Source organism: Pan troglodytes, chromosome X (genome assembly GCF_028858775.2).
Source record: "Pan troglodytes isolate AG18354 chromosome X, NHGRI_mPanTro3-v2.0_pri, whole genome shotgun sequence".
In the NCBI taxonomy this organism is placed as follows: Eukaryota; Metazoa; Chordata; class Mammalia; order Primates; family Hominidae; genus Pan; species Pan troglodytes.
Window position 1 is genome coordinate 143205561 of NC_072421.2, and position 22839 is coordinate 143228399.

General features: G+C 41.1%; 1 protein-coding gene across 9 annotated transcripts; it reads left to right on the forward strand.

Moving 5' to 3' along the window:
- The first annotated feature begins 9159 nt into the window (after positions 1–9159).
- SLITRK2 (SLIT and NTRK like family member 2) lies at positions 9160–17219 on the forward strand. Of its 9 annotated transcripts, none has more exons than XM_016947452.4 (5): positions 9160–9410; positions 11856–11918; positions 12125–13259; positions 13382–13545; positions 13765–17219. In XM_016947452.4, the coding sequence occupies exon 5, from the start codon at positions 13808–13810 to the stop codon at positions 16343–16345; it is 2538 nt and encodes an 845-aa protein (XP_016802941.1). In that variant the 5' UTR covers positions 9160–9410; positions 11856–11918; positions 12125–13259; positions 13382–13545; positions 13765–13807; the 3' UTR covers positions 16346–17219. The 9 variants fall into 9 exon arrangements, with proteins under 9 accessions (XP_016802941.1, XP_063660748.1, XP_063660749.1 ...); XM_063804678.1 differs by having other exon boundaries at positions 13382–13535; XM_063804679.1 differs by having other exon boundaries at positions 12712–13259; positions 13382–13535.
- The last annotated feature ends 5620 nt before the right edge of the window (positions 17220–22839 follow it).

Here is a 22839-nt window from a genome sequence, read left to right on the forward strand (position 1 = left end):
TAAATTTAGCCATCCAGTCCCAGGCAGTGCTGGGCATAATCTGAGAGTAGGTGGCCCTGGAAAGAAAAAAGGACACAAACATCACTGAGCTAATCTTGTTCAGATTCTTCTCTCAAACTCACCAGGGAGATCACTTCTTTCTTGGAGTCAGGAGGAGGAGAAGGAGAAGGGAGGCAGGGAGGAGGAGGCGGAGGAGGAGGAGGAGGAGGAGGAGGAGGAGGAGGCAGAAGAAGAGAAAGCGAGAGAAAGAGAGAGAGACCCACTCTCCGTATTATTTCCAGAAGGATGGTATTCCCTACTCTATGGATCAAGCTAAGGACATTTGGAGGATAATATGTTTTCCTTTTCACCTACTAAATGCTAGGCACTGTATGAAACATTTTATATCTTTTTTCTATGTTTCTCACAATAATACTCACTAGGTGAGTATAATTATCCAGACTTTACAAAAGAGGAAAGTGAGACTCAGGGAATTTAAAACATGCCCACACTCCTACTCACATTCTTGGTTAGATAGTTGAGCTGGAATTCAAATCCAGATCTGTTTGACTCCAAAGCCCACATACTTTCTACTATCTGCACTTTATGCAAATGAAATCACCAAATCCCCCTTTTAAATAATTAAAGTAATGTAGATGGGGCATAAAAATGTCACTAGTCCTTTCAACTTTCTTGGATAATTGGGGCTTGTCAATCACATCTATTTGGTTCAGTATTAGATTATGTCAAATGAAATGTCTTTTCACAAAAACCTATTGTTTAATTTTCAGTTAATTCACCTTTGTAAATCTGAGAGGCTTAGTCCCATTCTGCCTTGGGTGTGTACACACGGTACCTATTAGCAATTAAAATGAGTTATAAATGCGTCAAGAAGAGATCCTGCAGCTGAAATCCAGGTCAGCTTACATGAAATGGATATATATCTTCCTCTTCTGAATGTTCATTAGATGTTCTATTTTATCTTCAAAAGTTAGTAGCAGAAATTTTCTTGAAGTTGACACTTATAGGTCAAGTGAGCTTCATGATAATGTTCTCAGCCCCCATGCATCAGAGGCCTACTCTGAAGGACTTATATAACTCTACTCAAAATTTTGAAATGAAGAAGATGCAAAATGAAAGAGAAAAAAAAAACTATTTATGGACCCAGGTCTCCCTGCAATATCCTCAAAATTATTCAGTAGATCTAGTAAATGATAGCATGAAAAGTAAGCTACTTCAGATTTCATTAAGTTTGATATTTTAGCATGTATGTGAAAATAATGAAGTAAATCTTTCCAAACTCAATACTGAGATTTGTGTTCATTTTTTTAAATTCAATAACTATTTACCAAGCATTTTATTCCATTTTATATAGTTCATCCCAAAGCACAACATAAGCAATAAAATTTTAGTTAAAAGAATTTGAAAATAAAATGGTACTGCTTAATGTGGCTGACCAAGCATGCACTTTTTGCAGGCCTATTATAACATGGTTCATAAGCAGAGTGTATTGTGCAATGGTAAATTTTAACGCTGAACATCAATGAAAAAATATAATTCTAAAATTAAAGTATCAAAACATTAAACAACCAAGCAGAGGCATTTACATGAGAGTTGGGAGATGTGAATTTTTCTTTTGACTCTGCCTGTATGACTGAATAAAGTCACTTCACCTCTCTGAGCCTCATTTTCCCCATCTATAAAATGAAGATGTTGGACTAGAATGGATCTTGCCATTTACATCAGATTCCCTTGAGAGTCCTATAAAAGTACCATTCCCAGACTTCACCTTCAGAAAGTTCTATTCGGTAAGATTTTAGAGGAGCTCAGAAATCTTCCTGTTTAACAAGGGCCCAGGGGATGTGGATGTTGGAGATGAACACAAACTACAAAATAAGGCACGCTGAAGCTAGATCCCCTTCCCATCCTACCATTCTAATAGCCTATGGAAATTTGAGTAAAAATAACAATTATGGCTGGGCACGGTGGCTCACACCTGTAATCCCAGCACTTTGGGAGGCCAAGGCAGGTCATGAGGTCAAGAGATTGAGACCATCCTGGCCAACATGGTGAAACCCCGTCTCTCCTAAAAATACAAAAATTAGCTGGGCATGGTGGCGTGCGTGCCTGTAGTCCCAACTACTCGGGAGGCTGAGGCAGGAGATTTGCTTGAACCGGGGAGGCAGAGGTTGCAGTGAGCTGAGATTGCACCACTGCACTCCAGCCTGGCATCAGAGCGAGACTGTCGAACAAAAAAAAAAAAATGATGATATCTTTATCGTAGAAACTTATATGTAGTGATAACCCATTTCAAGTTATCATTTTATCATAATATAAACTGCTCCCTGTAGTGTTTATATTTTTTGTTGATAAAACATCTAACTGTGAATGAAGGAATTCCCAAATCAATTATAAAAGAAAGAAAAGAAGGAAGGAAGGGAGGAAACAGGGAAAGGAAGGTATTGATAGATAGGCACATACATAAAACACAAACTCTTAGGCTATCAAGTGCTTTTATACCCAAAATAATCATCAGCATTTTGCAAGTAGAAAATTCTTAAACATTACATTACTTTGGTATTTCAATGAAAGATAAGAATTGAGCATGCATGAAAGAAGCTTTGTAAGCCTGCAGTTTAATTGTAGATCACTTGCCCTGTTCCCCTATTATTTTGAGACTTTTTACATAGAATTATCAGTTACAGTAATTTATTAAGGTGGGTTTTTAAAATTATTTAAGGTACTGATACGGTTTGGCTGTGTCCCCATCCAAATCTCATCTTGAATTGTAGTTCCCATAATTCCCACGTTTTGTGGGAGGGACCTGGGGAGAGATACTAGAATCATGGGGTGGTTTCCCCCATACTGTTCTCCTGGTAGTAAGTCTCATGATGAGATCTGTTAATTTTATACGGAGTTTCCCCTTTCACTTGGTTCTCATTCTCTCTTGTCTGCCGCCATGTAAGACATGGCTTTCACCTTCTGCCATAATTGTGAGGCCTCCCAGCCATGTGGAACTGTGAGTCCATTAAACCTCTCTCTTTTTTTTTTTTAATAAATTTCCCAGTCTTGGGTATGTTTTTATTAGCAGTGTGAGAACAGACTAATACAGGTGTTTTGCATATTAACACTGAAAATTGATCAAGAAGTTGGATGTTTAATTTAATATAGGTATTATGGTCCATCTGTGTCCTTGAACTCTATTTTAGCCAAACCACATACTTAAAAACCATAGAGAAGCACAACTTGATGAAGCCAGGTAGGCTGTGATCTACATCACCACTGCAGCTCAAGAATGAATTTGGCTAATGGCCATAGCAAAGATAACAAATCAACAATTTCATTGGAATTCAATACACCCCAATGTTGCAATATAAATCAAAGCAGATCCATTCAGAACCTTCAGTAAATCATATGACATTTGAATTCCAAGCAAATGGAACCTTACAGCAGGGATCCAGGTTTAGCCAAAATTGTTATACAATGTTTATTTATATTCAAGTATAGGAGTTACCTGAAATTGAGTGATTATATTTTTTAAAATTGTAACCAGAACATCAGTTCATTAATTTGACAGTTGTCTTTCCATGCTGCAAATAATAACCAGCGTTCATCATTTAGCAGTCATGTACAGAGCTCCCTACACATTAGTATTTCTATTGAAAAATACATTAAACAGTTCAATATATTCAAATTAAGGCAAATAAATTTTCCAGTTCTAATTGTGCCATTCTCTAACCTGGGTCAACTAGACCTATATATGAAAAGCTAAAGGATCAGCATACTGAATTTATTATTCTGAAGCAACGATGTGTAGCAAAAAAAAATAAGCTTGCTTTTGCCTCCTTTCAAAATATTAACAAAGTGACACTGATCCCACTCCTGTACTTGTGTTGCTGTGGTGATGCCCATGGTGGAAGAAAAATTTGGTGATAATTATGCTTTCAATATTGGCATGGTTTCCTGAGATTACCGCAAAGTGATGCTTTCAAGATACTGCATATAATTCTTCCACCTCAGAGACACTTCAGGCTATTTTTCTAAGAGAACTTCAGGTGTATTTAGGTAATCTAAAACTCATAAAACTTGAGGCTCATTTTCTTTTCAATTTGCTTCGGAATATAGTGAGACCAAAGGCAGATGCAAAAGTTACTTAATATATGTCCTGGGGCCATTACATCTGACTAAGAGGTTACCTGACCTACCATAATCAGGTGAAGAGGGTTGTATTCCAAATGTCATTGTACTGTCACTTAAGAAACTGCCTGGGAGATGAAAAATAGAAGGGGACAAAAATAATTGATATCACATCTGAGTAATAAGTCATCAGCATTCAAGGTAAAAAACATCCATTCTGCTCACATTGATTTGCAATGAGGGTTGAATGCGGCATCCAGCTATTACTGGAAATGATTTTATTTACATTCTAGATCTTACTTGCCTCATTTCTAAACCTACAATTTCTAAACTCTGCTTCATTTTGTGCAAATCACAACTTCAGGTAGATCTGGGGTATGTCATCCTTGCCATTTTGTTCATATTAACAGACTAGTCCTCTTCACAAATGATGACATTTTTAAAAATCAGAACTACTTAATGCAAATCCTGAGTAGCTGCTCTTCTGACTGTAACTCTTTAGAACTGGGCATCTTCTATGCAGACATTTTTGAATTTTCCAGCAGAGTCAGCATTAAACTCTCTACCACAGCACATACTTTACCATATATTTATACTAGCCAAACATAAATACATAAATAAAATCAACAGAACTTATTACAGAGGCTCAACTGCATTATACCATTCCAATAAAGTGCAACGTCAAACCTAATAAATTTGGCTTCCTCCTGAACACATTAGGTTGTAACTCCAAACCAAAATATGACTTCCAGCTGCAGCAAAATTAATAAGACAGAATGTGTCAGGATAGATGAAATACCTACTAATGCTGTCCTGAGCCTTATCTGTTAAATTTGTGGCTTTTGCCATGTATATGTGCTCCCAAGTCTAGTAAGCTTAAATGTGGTTCTTACTGATAAATCACTGGACTCAGTCAAAAAAGAGGGAGAGCCAGAGCCCTCAGAGAACAGGTATCATTAATAAGTGGCACTTGGTGTAATTGATGGGGGCACCATGAGTCTTTCTATAACTTTGTACGACATGCAGTTGTCTTTTCCTTCTATTTCTGTACTTCCCCTCTTGATCTACTGCCTCTTTTCTCCTTTCTATCCCATTTTCCTTCCTTTCCTGCCCATTCCAGTGTGGCAGTGTTATTCAAACTGTAAGAGGCAATCTATAGTCACTCCTGAGTTCAGTTTAGTGGGCCACAGCCAAGCATTTAAAAAATCGACTACAATAGAATAATATTTCATTATATATTATTATATGACATATTACATTTATATAATTACATGTATGTATATATAGTATACATATGTACATTACACACACATACACAAAAGCCAGGGATGCTGCTAATCCTTCTACATTGCACAGGGCAGCCCCCACAACAAATAATCATTTGGCCAAATATATCAACAGTGTTGAGTTTGAGCCCTGATGTATACATATATGTAACTATTTGAAAACATCTGTAAAATGAAAGATGGAATTTTTTTGAAGTTATTTTAAATGTTTGACATTACATGGCTCCAACTAGAATCATAAATATTTTTTCTAATGCTAATTCTGTTATCCAACTTAAATTAAGATATTGGTTTCTGACTAAAATCAACCATTTCACCAAGAATGTGAGTATGGGTAAGTTACTTAAATTTTCTGAGTCTCACTTTCCTCTTTTGTAAAGTCTGGCTAATCATACTGGCCTGTTGAGGATTGTCATGAGAAACATAGAAAACAGATATAAAATATTTTGTATAACTTATTTATTTTAAGAAGTGAGTTAAAGAATTTTTCAGTTTAAGATTTATTTGCACATACATGTACCACCGTTCAATTTTCAAGAGTTCTGTATACACCCCATCCTTACTGACTCCACATAGCAGGTGCCAGTTTTACACATGGGGACCTGAAATTGGTGTAATGCTGTTTTTGTCCCATTGTGAGAAAGTAGCACGGGTGGAATTTGAACCCAGGTCATTGGGCTCCAAGGGCTTGGATATGTATTTGATTAAAAGAAAAACTGCTCTGGGTCTTGGCCCAGCACTATTTCAATCAGGCCAAAATGCCTGCCAAATAATCCAAATAATTGAATTGAATTTAAAAATATCCACCTTTTCAATAACATCAGGAACAAAAGTCTACAATATCCTGTAAACTATAATTACTAATATTAAGGGCATGTCCGCTTTGTTGCGTTTCTTTATTTAGGAATTTGTTCTGTGGAACTCTTCTTTGAAACCTTTGGTTGGAAAGAAACTATGTTCACTGAAAATGCAGCACATCTGTCTTAGAATTACTGACTCTGCATGATGTTTCTATTTTGTCTTCTTTTATATGTTTTAAAGCTTTCTAGTTGTGGATAGGTGTGAAGAAGTTGAAAAAGCAACATTCTCAGGTAAATTACGTACTACACAGTAATAGGAAACATATCATCCTTTACATCATCCTGGAAACATATGCGCTTTTTCTCTCACTCATCGCAGGTGAAATTTCTGGTTTTCTTCTAACCTTAGAATGAAATTATAAAAACCCAGGCAAGATTTAGTTTTATTTCTCTATTTTTCCACTAGTTTTCCAATCGGGATCTCTCTGTTGTTTAGTAACACGAACTTCACAGTAGAAAGTAGCTTACAGTAAACCAAACCCCCACCACATGCAATTTACCTATATAACAAACTTGCACACGTACACCTGAACCTAAAATAAAAGTTTTTTAAAAAGAAAACAGCACACGGATATAAAGATACATTTACAGTGCTAGTAGAAAAAAGAATAATGTGATTTTTATTAATGAACAGAAGTACATTAATATGGTGTCTTTAGTATTCAATTCTATTTGGAAATTTTCCTCTAACACAGAAGCTTTTAGAAAATTCAGCATAAAGCAGCTTTCAAATAAATTGGCATATTTAAATTTTTCACAGACTTCAAACTCTCCTCCATTATAACTGTCTATGCAAAACCCTCTCAGAAAGTTTTATATTGCTCATCAATTTTTGTGTCTGTGCAGTCAAAGCACAGCTATCCACCTACTTGAAAATTTTATGCTGACAAAAAGAAAAGTCTGCTCTTTTTAATTTTGTCTTACTATCAGTGTGGTCCCATGTGGAAAGGCAGGCTGCTAAATGCTTTTCGAAGGCTGGTGAACAGGTTAGACTTGCTTACAAGGCTAATTAAAATTGATGCATGCCATCTATTACATGTTACTACTGGATCTAAATAAAGTATCACTTTTCATCATTAATGCCATGTTCCTTCTCTACTCTGTATAGAAGTTTTTGCTTATTTTGTATGTTCCCTTTGGCTACAGACACATCACCCTTCTTAGTAAACTGTCTCAGTTTTTCAGCATGACTGTCTCATTATTTCTGTATTGGAATGGCCTCTTAGATCTGTGTTTTGCAGTTGTTTATAACATCTACTAAAAACGACATGAAAAGATGACACAGTCAGAAATACGGTAAAGACAGAAGTAACAGTATTAACTGACCTCATTTAGTTAATAATATGATGTGCTCAGTCCACTGCTTTTAGTCTGTAGCAAACAGCACATTGGATGTTTACACTAATACAGATATTGTAAAAAGAAGAGCAATGCTTCTGAATATATAACCGTACATACACTGCCCACGTGCTTATGTGAGAACTATGTTATTCTGAAGTTGCTTATCTGAATGGTAGGAACATTTCAAAAAGGCTTTCACAAGAATGAAGTAAAAGGAACAGTAATGACCCTTACAACTCCGAAGATATGATTATAATTCTTCTGACTATTATTAAAGCAAACTCTGTACATCTTCATAATATAAGATTGCCAGTAGTTTTCTTTTTAAAAAGCCCAGCATAATCTCCTTAGAAAACCACGATGAAAGAAAGCCAAGAAGAGAGGACAGGAGAAGCACAAAAGATTCCCACGGGAAGGACAAGAAAAAGGTGGTTGTCAGTGCTGTGAGAACGAGTTTAAAGGCATGGGAAATATGGAAACAGACAAATTCCAATGCAGGTCCACTAGCTGGAGAGGTAATTTTGCGTCTAATTTTGCACCTCTCTCCTCGCCTCCCCGTCTGCTGTCCACCACCACGCTTTTCGAGAGTAAGAAGGATTTGGGGTTTTGCAGACTCTAGCGGGCATGAAAAGGATAGGGGGTGGCAACGACTTGAATTAATGACGTTCTCCTACAGGATGGAGGGGAAAATGACTTAGTGTCATCAAATGAACTCCCTACTCCTGGCATAAATTTATCAAACTGCAACTTTATCTCGAATACTCTGGAAGAGTAGAGGAGAGGCCCTAGAGAAAGCAAGTCTTGAGGGGAAACGCAATGCTCTTGGCAAAAACCGCACCTCCGTCTTGAACTACACTGACTCTTTTCACAGAGCGCCTTCCTTTAATAGAATCACAACCACCTGGGCTACTAATAAGAGGAAGAAGAAAGGAGAAAAGGGAAGGGAGGATGGCAAAAATCACGCTCTAGAAGATCCAGGCAACGTCGTCGTGAAGAATAAAGGGAATCAAAATGGGCACTGGAACGCTGCTAAGGGCTTGCTTTTGTTAACACACTTGCACAACTCAAGTTCAGCTCTATATTATGTTGAAAGTCCTTGTTTACGATCCTCGTAGGAGGTTCTTAAATATCTGCCTGCGAACTCCCAAAGACTGGGCGCTTACTAGTTAGGGGAGGCAGCTGTTCCGGAGGGTGTCCAGCTCGGATGGCTGACTGCTCTTTCACTTGTCGTTAACTTCCACCCAGTAGTCTTAGTCTCCCCTTGGACATGGTACCGACCGTGTGCCATTCTTATTTCACTTGACCGAGCCCGAGCTGCAGCCCTGGGTGGAAGCCGCAAGGGCTGGGCAGAGTTCCAGGCAAGAGGGACGGAGAGGCGTGAGCAGTGCTCCGCAGCGCTTGTCAGAGAAATGGAGCAGCGGCTCCTTTGTGGGCTCTTACATCCCCGTCCTGGGTGCACAGCCCGGATATTTGATCTGTGGGGTGATTGATAAGTGAGGGAGAGGGGACGCGATCCCTCCCTCCCTCCTCCCTCCCTCCTCCCTCCTCCCTCCCTTCTTCCCCTCTCCTCCCTCCCGCTTTACTTCCCTCCTCCCTCTCGCCTCCCTCCCTCCTTCCTGCAAGAAGCGTTGCCCGTTGGCTAGCTGCTCGGTGGGGATCTGCCTGCCCTGGGGGCGCCGCCCGCGCTCCCCGCGGTGCTCTCGCTCCTGGGCTGCGCCAGTCCGAGGCGGTGCCGGCTCCTTTGCCTCCCCGAGTCGCAGATGCTGCGGGCGCCTCCGGGAAAAGATCTGGGCAGCGCGCTCGCTCGGTAAGTTCTGAGCACTCAGGGACGCGGTGGCGACGCGGCCAGTGAGCCGGCTTTCCTCAGTCCGTTGCCTTTCCCGGCCACCTCTCCTTGCGAGGGGCACCAGCGTGGGGAGGCTGGGCGCCATCCGCGCAGGGCAGCTCGCTGGCGGCCGCCCTCTACCCTCAATCCCCACTGGAGATTCCTCACCCCGGGACCGTCCGCGCGGGCGTGGTCGGGCTCCGCGCGTCGCGCAGCAGGGTGGCACAGGCGGCCAGGGAGGGCCCACGCACCCGGCGCGAGCTAGAAGCCTCCGGTCGGCCTGCAGTGCCCAAGTCCCACGGCGAGGGCAGCCCGAGTGGCCGTCGCGGCTGTAGGTCCGCATGCCGGGCACCGCACCAGGCGTCTAGCAGGTAGGGGCAGGGAAGGTAGGGCTGCGCTGGCGGCCGGTGCCCAGTTACCGGCGATCGGGGACGCTCGGAGACACCTGGTCTCCCGGAAGCGCCCTTCGGAAATGGGATTCGACCCGGCTTGCGGGCGGCGGGTGTTTAGAAGAAGAGGCTGCGGGCAAGCAGTGCCCCCTCTCTGGTTCCCCGGACTCCTCTTAGCCCCCTCGTGGCCTGATGGGCGGCCGGGACGGAGGTGGGCTGTAACTCCGCCGGCACCCACCGTGTCCTGTGGAAGGCTTGGAGACCTGAGCCAGGCTCTACTCGGTTAGATGCGAGTGAGACAGGCGACGGAGTTCGTCTTTAAGCCTCCCTTGCCTCAGCAAGGAGAGGGAGCGTTTTCCTTATTTTAATGACCGCCTTTCCCTCCCTTGGGGTCCCAGTTCACCCTGAACCTTTCCACAGCCTTAAAAGCCCGCTCTCCCTAGCGGGGTGCTGTGGCAGTTCTTCAGAAGACACGGGGCCAAATGAAACTTACTTAAAGTGGTTATCGCGTTTCAGGCTGATTTGTTCCTAGGAACTACGTTTTGGAAAGCAGCTGTGGACTCTCAAGGACAGGCAGGAACGAAGACCTCCTTAGGGTCCGAGTGTCGCTTCCCACAGTTAGATTACCCATGAATTTCCTTGATTCTGTAGGTCTCGAGAATCTCATGAGCTCCCAACCACCTCCACCTTTCTCTCTGAATCTCTCTCCTGTCTCTGAAATTTTTCGCAAAATAATCTGTCCTCAAGGAATATTGAAAGCGTCATCAATGTCTTGAAGGAAATTACTGTATCTGAGAACCGAAACTAGTATTTGATGTTTCACTTTCAAATACATTTTTTTAAATAAAAAGGATACCTTTAAGTAAAACACTACCACCACTATTTAAGTTTAAGTAGATTTTTAATTCATATTAAGCAGTAGTGTGCTTTTTGGAAAGATGATGGACTGGGACTCATAATCCCTGGGTTTTGTTTCTGTTTGTAGTTTCTTGAGTAAGTCAGCACTTTCCCTGGTTAAGAAATGACCTCATCTGTAAAACGAACCTGACTTCTAAGGTCTTGTTCGGCTCTCACGTCTTTACTTCAGTTAAATATTGACATAATACATGTTTGTTGAATGAATGACTGAATGAATAAATCTTATTGCTCTAGGAACTATGTGCTTTTAACCTTTGGAAATACATAGAAACAAATGCCTCCTTTGCTAGGAAACGGAGCTTAATTGTGCTCCCACTGCATCAGACTGCTTCCATCTAATGATGCAATTGCAATACACGGTGGGAGGCCATCCACAGGGCTGTCCCTCTGCCTCAGAGCTCATCTCAAGTTTGCCCTTCTCTACGGAGAAGGAAAATTTGAGTCTCCAGAAGGAAAGTATTTTGCTAAACGCCAAGCAAGAATTAGAGGGTAAGGGGGCTCCTGGTGCCTGGTCCAAGGCTCTTAGAAGAAGAAGAAGGAGAAAGGGAGAAAGCTCAAGAAAATAATGCACAGATCACCAGCTACAGGTGGCCCTAGTGCCTAAGTTTATAAACTACCCCCGCCCTTCCCGGAGAGAAAGGAGCTTGTATAAAGGGAACAATCCTAGCACCTAGGCTTAACAAGGAAGGAGAAGGGGAGAAGCAAGGGTCATTCTGTTCTCAAGTGGTTTGTTGTATCTGTGTGTTTACCTATTCCACATTTGGCCAGGCAGTGGGACTCCGGGAAAGCAAGCTGAAGTGTTTTGTGGGACAGGCACATCATTTGGTCAACTCCTTTTCCCTGGTTGATTCCCTCCTTTTCCTGACCCATCTCCCCCTTCCTACCAGAGGCAACCAAGGCCTTTCCAGGCAACAGCAGACATTGTTTACCCCTTGCGAATTGATTCCACAATGGAAGACTCTTGGGTCCAAGGAGCTGTAAGATAATTAAGGAGAAAACAGATAATGAAGGCAAAAATCCAACACCTGGCCATTAGCAATGCTCTGGAAAGGCTATTTAAACCCGCATTGGATATCAGAGCTGGGAGGGCCCATACAGTCTACCTACCTGCCTTTTGCAGATGGACACAGGAAGATCCAGAAGCTAGTGGCACATCTAGCAACAGAGCCAGATCAGAACCCAGGTAAGCTCGGTCTCAGGCCAGGATTCCTTTTACATCTCCTCTCTTTCTCAGGAGCCAGTCTTCCTGCACCAGCTTCCTCTTTTCTCCTAGCTCCCCTGCCCCTGCAGCCTGGAGGGCTCAACCACCCTTCCTTTGGCTCCCACTCCCAGCTGAGGCTCAGCCTGGCAGTGCTTTTCTGACACCCACTTCTTTTCTCCTTCCTCCAGGCAAGAAGTGCACGTTTAAACCTCATTATCTGGCTAAGTATAAACCTCAGGGAGAAAAGGGTTTTGTTTTTGTTTTTCTCAGTCTATAAGCTAACATTGAGCTGACTTTCAGAGTCCAGGCAAATATGTTTGGTGGGTCACCACCCAGAAAGGAATTCTCTTAGCACTGAATCAGGGCTCTGTATGTAAAGTATAAATCCCCTAAGAGAACTCCTCACCCTCCTACACAGACACATTGGTGTATGCACACACACCCCACTCTCTGCACAGAGAGCATCTGAGCTAGGAGCTGGCAAGTGGGGCACCAGTCCTGTAGCAAAGAGGCACACCACACACACACACACACACACACACACACTCTCACACACTGTCACTCACACACACACACACACACACTTCTCCCTTGCTTGGGAATCTGGGAGAAGAACCCCCCACCCCCACCCCTGCCCTCCATAGGCATTGTGTAGGTGAGAGAAAGAGGGAGGAGTGAGAGAGAACACACAGAGGGGCCCAAGGAGGTGCCAGGCCATTAGCAGGGCCCCTCCTTGAGAAACCCCTCTGCAGGAGCTTCTCCTGCCGCCAGCCAGGTTGGAGGTGGAGTAGTTCAGAATCAACTGACGCAGCCGGGAATTGAGCTTTGCAAAGCCACTTGCAAGGAAGGGAAGCATCTGCCCAACCCTCCCCCACCGCGCGCCCTGGATCCTCTGCCTGCCCCCTCCCCCGTGACGTCACCCTAGTCCTGTCCCGGGGAGCCTGCAAAGCCTCTCAGATTCAAACTGCTAGACGCACTGCTGCCACCGCCACCGAATTGGAAACGCGCGCCCAGGCTCCGTCGTCGCCTTCGCCCGCCGACCGCCCGCCGACCGGGCCAGCCGGCTCTCCGACCTCCCTACAGAATCGCACCCCAGTCCCTCCCTGGCAGCTCGGCTTCCCTCAGCTCCAACTCTTCTCTTCCGCTCCTGCCTCCTGTCGGATTTTTAATTTCTGCGCACCCCCAGTCAAATTAAATCAACCAACAAAAAGCAGGGCATCCCCCCTGGAAGCAGCGTCTTATTTTACCTTGTTCTCCCACTTCCTGAAGATGCTAAACTCCTGGTGGACTGCAGAGGAGAGGGATTCAGTCTTCTCCTGATGTGTGAGTAACCCCCACCTCGCACCGTCTTTGCCATCTCTATCTCTCCTCTACACCTGCCGCCAGCCCCCTGATTCTTGATTTTCCCACCCCCTTTTTGCGCTTTTTTTTTTTTTTTCCTAAAGCGATTGCGATTTCTGCTGGGAGCTCAAGACGGGCGAGCTGCCCGAGATCTCTTCGAGATACCCCAGGGGAGGAGGAGATGGGCAGGATTTAGTAGGACAACTCGGTTACTAATGACTTGGCGGCTGGCTGCGACCCCCCCCCCCGGGAAATCAGGTGCAAGCATGTGTGTTCCCGGGGCGCGTGTGTGGGTGGCCTCGGGATGGGGGAATAGGGAGCGGAGAAAAGAAACCGCTTTGGAAAATGCAATGATTTCATTCTGCCGTGCTGCTAACCCCCTCATTCTCCCTCGCTCCCACTCCGCCTCCTTGCTTTACCATTTTTAATCGGGCTTCCTTGTTTCTTTCTTCCCTGCACCCGCTTCTTCCCCCTGCCCCCACCTAAGGTTTGCCTGTAGGTACCTGAGTTGACACCGAAGGTGCCTAAAGATGCTGAGCGGCGTTTGGTTCCTCAGTGTGTTAACCGTGGCCGGGATCTTACAGACAGAGAGTCGCAAAACTGCCAAAGACATTTGCAAGATCCGCTGTCTGTGCGAAGAAAAGGAAAACGTACTGAATATCAACTGTGAGAACAAAGGATTTACAACAGTTAGCCTGCTCCAGCCCCCCCAGTATCGAATCTATCAGCTTTTTCTCAATGGAAACCTCTTGACAAGACTGTATCCAAACGAATTTGTCAATTACTCCAACGCGGTGACTCTTCACCTAGGTAACAACGGGTTACAGGAGATCCGAACGGGGGCATTCAGTGGCCTGAAAACTCTCAAAAGACTGCATCTCAACAACAACAAGCTTGAGATATTGAGGGAGGACACCTTCCTAGGCCTGGAGAGCCTGGAGTATCTCCAGGCTGACTACAATTACATCAGTGCCATCGAGGCTGGGGCATTCAGCAAACTTAACAAGCTCAAAGTGCTCATCCTGAATGACAACCTTCTGCTTTCACTGCCCAGCAATGTGTTCCGCTTTGTCCTGCTGACCCACTTAGACCTCAGGGGCAATAGGCTAAAAGTAATGCCTTTTGCTGGCGTCCTTGAACATATTGGAGGGATCATGGAGATTCAGCTGGAGGAAAATCCATGGAATTGCACTTGTGACTTACTTCCTCTCAAGGCCTGGCTAGACACCATAACTGTTTTTGTGGGAGAGATTGTCTGTGAGACTCCCTTTAGGTTGCATGGGAAAGACGTGACCCAGCTGACCAGGCAAGACCTCTGTCCCAGAAAAAGTGCCAGTGATTCCAGTCAGAGGGGCAGCCATGCTGACACCCACGTCCAAAGGCTGTCACCTACAATGAATCCTGCTCTGAACCCAACCAGGGCTCCGAAAGCCAGCCGGCCGCCCAAAATGAGAAATCGTCCAACTCCCCGAGTGACTGTGTCAAAGGACAGGCAAAGTTTTGGACCCATCATGGTGTACCAGACCAAGTCTCCTGTGCCTCTCACCTGTCCCAGCAGCTGTGTCTGCACCTCTCAGAGCTCAGACAATGGTCTGAATGTAAACTGCCAAGAAAGGAAGTTCACTAATATCTCTGACCTGCAGCCCAAACCGACCAGTCCAAAGAAACTCTACCTAACAGGGAACTATCTTCAAACTGTCTATAAGAATGACCTCTTAGAATACAGTTCTTTGGACTTACTGCACTTAGGAAACAACAGGATTGCAGTCATTCAGGAAGGTGCCTTTACAAACCTGACCAGTTTACGCAGACTTTATCTGAATGGCAATTACCTTGAAGTGCTGTACCCTTCTATGTTTGATGGACTGCAGAGCTTGCAATATCTCTATTTAGAGTATAATGTCATTAAGGAAATTAAGCCTCTGACCTTTGATGCTTTGATTAACCTACAGCTACTGTTTCTGAACAACAACCTTCTTCGGTCTTTACCTGATAATATATTTGGGGGGACGGCCCTAACCAGGCTGAATCTGAGAAACAACCATTTTTCTCACCTGCCCGTGAAAGGGGTTCTGGATCAGCTCCCGGCTTTCATCCAGATAGATCTGCAAGAGAACCCCTGGGACTGTACCTGTGACATCATGGGGCTGAAAGACTGGACAGAACATGCCAATTCCCCTGTCATCATTAATGAGGTGACTTGCGAATCTCCTGCTAAGCATGCAGGGGAGATACTAAAATTTCTGGGGAGGGAGGCTATCTGTCCAGACAGCCCAAACTTGTCAGATGGAACCATCTTGTCAATGAATCACAATACAGACACACCTCGGTCGCTTAGTGTGTCTCCTAGTTCCTATCCTGAACTACACACTGAAGTTCCACTGTCTGTCTTAATTCTGGGATTGCTTGTTGTTTTCATCTTATCTGTCTGTTTTGGGGCCGGTTTATTCGTCTTTGTCTTGAAACGCCGAAAGGGAGTGCCGAGCGTTCCCAGGAATACCAACAACTTAGACGTAAGCTCCTTTCAATTACAGTATGGGTCTTACAACACTGAGACTCACGATAAAACAGACGGCCATGTCTACAACTATATCCCCCCACCTGTGGGTCAGATGTGCCAAAACCCCATCTACATGCAGAAGGAAGGAGACCCAGTAGCCTATTACCGAAACCTGCAAGAGTTCAGCTATAGCAACCTGGAGGAGAAAAAAGAAGAGCCAGCCACACCTGCTTACACAATAAGTGCCACTGAGCTGCTAGAAAAGCAGGCCACACCAAGAGAGCCTGAGCTGCTGTATCAAAATATTGCTGAGCGAGTCAAGGAACTTCCCAGCGCAGGCCTAGTCCACTATAACTTTTGTACCTTACCTAAAAGGCAGTTTGCCCCTTCCTATGAATCTCGACGCCAAAACCAAGACAGAATCAATAAAACCGTTTTATATGGAACTCCCAGGAAATGCTTTGTGGGGCAGTCAAAACCCAACCACCCTTTACTGCAAGCTAAGCCGCAATCAGAACCGGACTACCTCGAAGTTCTGGAAAAACAAACTGCAATCAGTCAGCTGTGAAGGGAAATCATTTACAACCCTAAGGCATCAGAGGATGCTGCTCCGAACTGTTGGAAACAAGGACATTAGCTTTTGTGTTTGTTTTTGTTCTCCCTTTCCCAGTGTTAATGGGGGACTTTGAAAATGTTTGGGAGATAGGATGAAGTCATGATTTTGCTTTTGCAAGTTTTCCTTTAAATTATTTCTCTCTCGCTCTCCTCCCCTCCTTTTTTTTTTTTTTTTTCTTTTTCCCTTCTCTTCTTAGGAACCATCAGTGGACATGAATGTTTCTACAATGCATTTCTTCATAGATTTTGTTTATGGTTTTGTTTCTTTTTTCTTCTTTGTTTTTCAGTGTGGGAGTGGGAAGAGGAGATTATAGTGACTGAAGAAAGCATAGGCAAACTTTTCAAATGAAAATGGATATTTAGTGTATTTTGTAGAAGATCTCCAAAGATCTTTTGTGACTACAACTTCTTTTGTAAATAATGATATATGGTATTTCCATCGTCAGTTACCGAGTATAGCCACTGGGTATCACTACTTTGTGTTAAAGTGCCTTCGCACTTTAAGTACATTACTTAAATGTTGCTTTTAGCTTTGATAAATTGAAAATATTTTAATGTGTTGTATTTTTGAAATTGAAAACACTGTAAAATAGATTGATGTGTCAGCTATATTAAGTCAACGTACAGTTTGCTTGAGTTATAGAAACCAGCCTGTCATCAAATGATTCTAGTTCTAGGACTTTGTAGGCTTAACTATAAAATATTTCCTTTCCTCTGGGTTTAAGTGATTTTATTTAAGTCAACTAAGGGGATTTAACAGTGGGCTAGAGGTAATAAGCCACCTCAGTCAGGATTAATAATTCATTAATAAAATATATTTAACCCAATATCAGAGTGAATTGAGCAATTAATGCCCTTCCGTAAATCATTATTTTACACTAACATGGTGAGTGTTTTAGATTATTTTCCTAATTAAAAGAACGTGACACAGCTAGTAATATATTTTTCTGCATTGAATTAGATATTTTTATATATTTAAATGAAAAAGTCTGTATTTCTAACTTTTTAATTGAAATTAATATTTTTTCTGCCTATTGAAACATTTTCTATAAACACACACCAGTAGAGGCCGCCACACACCTCATTTAACAAAGACATATGAGCCATTAAAGACCTCGAAGGAAGACTTCATGGGTGAGATTAAAACTTCCCAAGTAAGTTCTCTGCAAAATTCAAGGTAGCAGAGATAAAAATGTATCCATTACTCTATTTATTTTAGATCACGGGTTAGACTCATAATCCTTCTCAAGTTTAACACTTTCTGACAAAACAGCATTTTCCTCTTGAGTTTAATTGAAGCATTAATGGGGTGCTATCAAATCAAGTACTATTTGCGTCTCCAAATCGATCAATAGTTACCTAAACCAAGACATTAAGCATCTTTTTCCTTCTGCCTTCTTTAGGCTTGTGTTACTTGAAGTTTTCCTTGTCAGCTTGAGCAAGACTTTCATTTTGGTGTTAGCATTAAAATGATTTTAATTAGCCAAGTCTATATAACATTTATGAAGCCTTATTAGACTGTAAATAATTTTAGATGCAAACGTGATTGTGTGATTTAAACAAACAGCCCTTCTTTACAACAAAAAATAGTTTTGTTTTGTCTATTGTAAATCCTTATGCAACTGGGATGGTGATCTGCATATAAAGTAGTTCAGCTTTTCAATTCCTTATTAAAGCAAGCGATGGCGTCTGAAAGAAGCACACTGTTTCCTTTTCATAAATAGGTTACTGCACATAATAATCCTTTATCGTCATGTGGAGATTGAAGTGGATACTGATAACTTACTTTTAAAGCTTTAAAATTACCAGTAGTATATTGTCTGTCACTATAAACAATTCATGTGATAGGCTTTCAATTAGAAATTCCTTAAATCCAAATTATTTGGATTAATGATTACTGGTGTAAAATAGTTGTTTGTAAAAACAATAGAAGGTAATTGTGTGTATATAATAACGTAAAGGGCATTGAAGAAAAACATATCTTTAACAACATAAAATCTCTGAATATCTACAGTGGCAAGCTAACATGCTCATTCTTTGATTAGAGGTGATAATTCCTATTTCGATCCATTAGAAGAAAGTTGAAAATGGTGGGCTGAAATGATCTTCAAGAAAGTTAATGTACAGATATTTTACATTTCACAGAAGAGGAGCTAGAATATTATGCTAGTTGAATGTGGAGAAGACTCCTGGAAACCACTTCATCTTTGAGTGAAGTATTTATATATAAAAGAGTTTCAAAAATCCTTTTCTGACTGCTCTCATTTGATGCAATGATAAATACAGAATACAGAGGTAGGTATTTTGGGAAGTGATTGTGAAGGCAAATTTGCATATATATTCTGTTAAGATCATTTTCAGGCTTAAATTATATGACTAGAGGCTCTTGATGCAGTGATTCCACTTCAGTGTTCATTTTTATTTTTCTGAAAGTAAAGATACTCCTGTAAAATGCCATTGTCCATAGAAAAAATATTAAGTCATTAAGTTTAAAGACAGATGATACCTTAATATTAACTTACTTACACGATTTTAAAGACGCCTACTGAGAGAACTCAAATTTATAAACTCCGTTGCCTAATAATTATGGTTTAATTCTATATCCTCTTGCTTGTTAGAGTTATACTTAATTTGCAGTAGATTTTTAAATGAAATTATTTGAATGTATTCCAGACTATTTTATTTAAAATCATCATACATCATATACTTTGAACCTTTATTTTCTAATGCAATCATAAACATTTTAAGTTGTATTAACTCACTAGCATCCCCACTGACTATATTCTGTTTTGCTTTATCTGCTCAAGCACTTTCGACCATATTTTATTTTAGGATTTTTATTTTTATCTTCCACAGCTGGATATTGCTATTTCACTTTTATTTCACATGCAGCTTTAAGACGTATGAGCATCAGCACAGCAAAATGGTTCCAGCCTACAGAATGCAGTCTCCCAGGGCCCTGCCAAGAACATATCTGTATGTCTGGCCCTACAAATGACAAATGGTAATTCCCTTCTATTTTAGCTCTTAATTAGTTGCTTTCACTATTTCCGAATATACCTGTGGCTAAGTTTTTATTGAAACACTCAAAAATACCACTTCTCAGTATGAACACAATTGCTAAGAGCCTAATTTGGTTCTGGACTATGGTCAACCTGTGTGCCTTGTTAGTTCTCTCCAGCAGCTGGTGAGTAAGGAAATGACCCTTCAATTTCCTCTTCTTTTTCCTCTGACCTCTGTGACTTAATTTTTCTTAATGTCTCCAAGTCATCAAGGGCTTAATAATTTATGAATTTTACAAAAAGCATTTAAGGAATAAGAAAGAGGTTCTGTGATTTTTCAGACTCTGAAAATTCATTTCGATTCTACATATTCCAGAAATATACTGGGTTGGATGCTAGAGTGAAGAAAGCCGTCCAGACAATTCTCCCAGTCCATTCATTTCTTCATTCATTTGTTCATTCAGTAGTTATTGAGTGCTTATTTCCTGGGTGCCTGGCTCTAGGCTATGTCCTGAGACATACAGTGGACAGGGTCTCTACCCTCCTCACAACACCCTCTTCACCCTCCACGCCACCCCCTACTACTCACTCTCACCCTAGCAAGGAGCTTAGTGCTAATAAGAGAGAGTCTTACCTGAATGGCAATCGCCCAGATTAACAGTGGAGACAGTAATGCAATGCAGGAAGTTAAGTTTTTAAAGGTGATTCTGTGCAGTAAGGTATAAAACAGATATATAATAAATAGCCTAGCTTAGTCTAACATCTCTTTAGAATTACACAGCTAAAAAGGAAAAAAAAAACACCAAAATAAGATAAAATAAAACAAATTTAAACACCAAAATAAGATATAATAAAACATTTGTTTTTGCAAAATAAGGCCCAATGTTATGGCCTAATGAAAGCTATATACTTGTGCTATCTAAAGCACTACTTTGTAAAGATGACTACCCAAGATTGTAAATACAAAATTTAAAAAGGTACTTAAATTTTCTGGAATATCCATGTTTCAGAGGTAATATTTACTTTCTATTTCAGTGGCTTAAATTATAACGTTTTGGCTTAAGTGTCTTTTATCAATACAATGATAAGACACCTTAATCCTGAGAGAGAAAATTAAGTACTGTATATAGGTGTACTTTGCTTCTCACAATGATTGTGCAAAAAGTCACGTGTAAATTGAACTTTTGTAAATCAAATTGTATTTTAAATGCATTAGGGGAGCTGCCATTTAGAGGAAACTTGTGAATTCTTTCATAAAGCAGAAAACCATTTTATAATACAAATAACCATTCTCTGATTTATCTCTTTTGTATGTTTGGATTTTCAATATCGACTTTGCTTAAAACAGAGCCCACCTGCATAGTAACTGTGTTTTGCCAAGGCTGCTTGTGCTACCAGTTTGTTGGTGGCTAACGGCTTGTGCTTGAAAGTCTTCTGAAGTCTGATGTGAATTGAGCTATCAAGCAATGCTATCATAGCACAGTAGCAGTCCTGAACAGTCTGAGCAGCCAACCCATTTCAACAAAATTGAACACGGGACTCTTCTGCTCAGCAGCTCTCTTTTCTCAGATGTGGCCATGTTACAGCAGAGGGTATTCCATAAGCACATATTCCGTAAAGTGCTCAGAGTCACAGGTTTTATAATAAATTATGTTATTATGTAAACATATTGAATTGCATGCATGTTGACATTTTTTAGCAGTACTTTAGCTTGAAAGTACTCGTACAAATACTGTTAGATTTAGTTGCAAATAATTGTTCTCAAGTTATTGCAATAAATGTCAAATGAAACAAGCTCTTGTGTAAATAGACTTCTGTGCCTAATAGTGACATTGTTTCAAAAAATAAATGTCATATTTTGGGCTGTTAATAGGCAAAATGAAACATTGGAAATGTGATCAAATGATCTTGGGTTTTATTGGATAAACTGTTTACACAGTTACTTTATGTGTAATTAGATTTCAGTTAATAAATAAATATTCACTAACAATGAACACTTAAATTAGTTAGAAAAGATATTTAGAGTCTGAAGAGGAAATGAATGAGAAACTATAATTGAAACTGTTTTCTTCACCTTGATATGCTCACAGATAAAGGCTTTGATTCTTTATATGATTAGTTTACATGTTTAAGGTAAAATAAGCTTTATAAAAATATATATTCATACTTTTCCATGACTATTCGTTAGTATTAGACTTAAAAAATTACAAGTAAACAACAAAAACGATTCAAATAGAGATGCTTTGCTAAATACTGAAAAAAGTACTGATTCCCCACTCTCCTCACCAGACACAGACATACATCTACACCAAAGCCAATTGTTTTTTAATTATAAAATTCAGTCTAACACCGTATGTGACCTAATATATTTGTACTTAATAAAAGACTGACGTACAAATCCAAGGAATGTAAATTATGAGTTCATTAATAGAAATGCCATCACTGTATTCCTAAAAAGTAGATTTAGAAAAAATAATGAGAGAGAAAGGCAGGGGGTTCATTTGTTCCTATGATTATGGTGATATAATGGCAAAGTTACTACTTTGGCTATTTGCATTTGGTTGAATATTAGAATATATCTGCCAGGCATGCTCCAAATCACAAATGTATAACATAACAAAGGATTTGAGATTCCTGTGGGAACATGAGGACTTATAACAAATTATTCTCTCTTAGGATTACCAATATATGCACAATATATTCAGTTTATTCACGTAGCCTTCATAGGGCAGCTGAAACAATTGGAATAGCCACATTCAAAAGTGTTTTGCTAAAGGAGAATTGGTGCCAGTATACCAGGTTATTAGATCCCTTGACAAGATCAGTTGAAATGAGAATAAAAGTAGTGTACAGCTCCCCATTCTGAACATATGTAATATAAAATATTAAGTTCATAATGTGCCTGTTGATACTGGAAAAAGAGCATCAAAATAGGCCGGGTGTGGTGGCTCAAGCCTGTAATCCCAGCACTTTGGGCGGCTGAGGTGGGTGGATCACTTTAGGTCAGGATTTTAAGACCAGCCTGACCAACATGGTGAAACCCCATCTCTACTAAATTCAAAGAATTAGCTGGGCGTGGTGGCACATGCCTGTAATCCCAGCTACTTGGGAGCCTGAGGCAGGAAAATTGCTTGAACCCAGGAGGCGGAGGTTGCAGTGAGCCGAGATTGCGCCATTGCACTCCAGCCTGGGCAACAAGAGTGAAGCTCCGTCACAAAAAATAAAAAATAAAAAAGCATCAAAATAGATTTTGTCAATCTTGGAAGGGGTGGAAAATGTTCCTCATCCATACTTCCCTGAGCAACAACTTTGTAATTACTTATACATCATTTTTGTTAATTTTATTTTAAATTATTATTTTATATTTCCTATCAACATTTACGATAAAAGAACATTTAAGCTATTTATCTGTCAGATTGTTTCCTGGAATTCTGGGACATTTTGA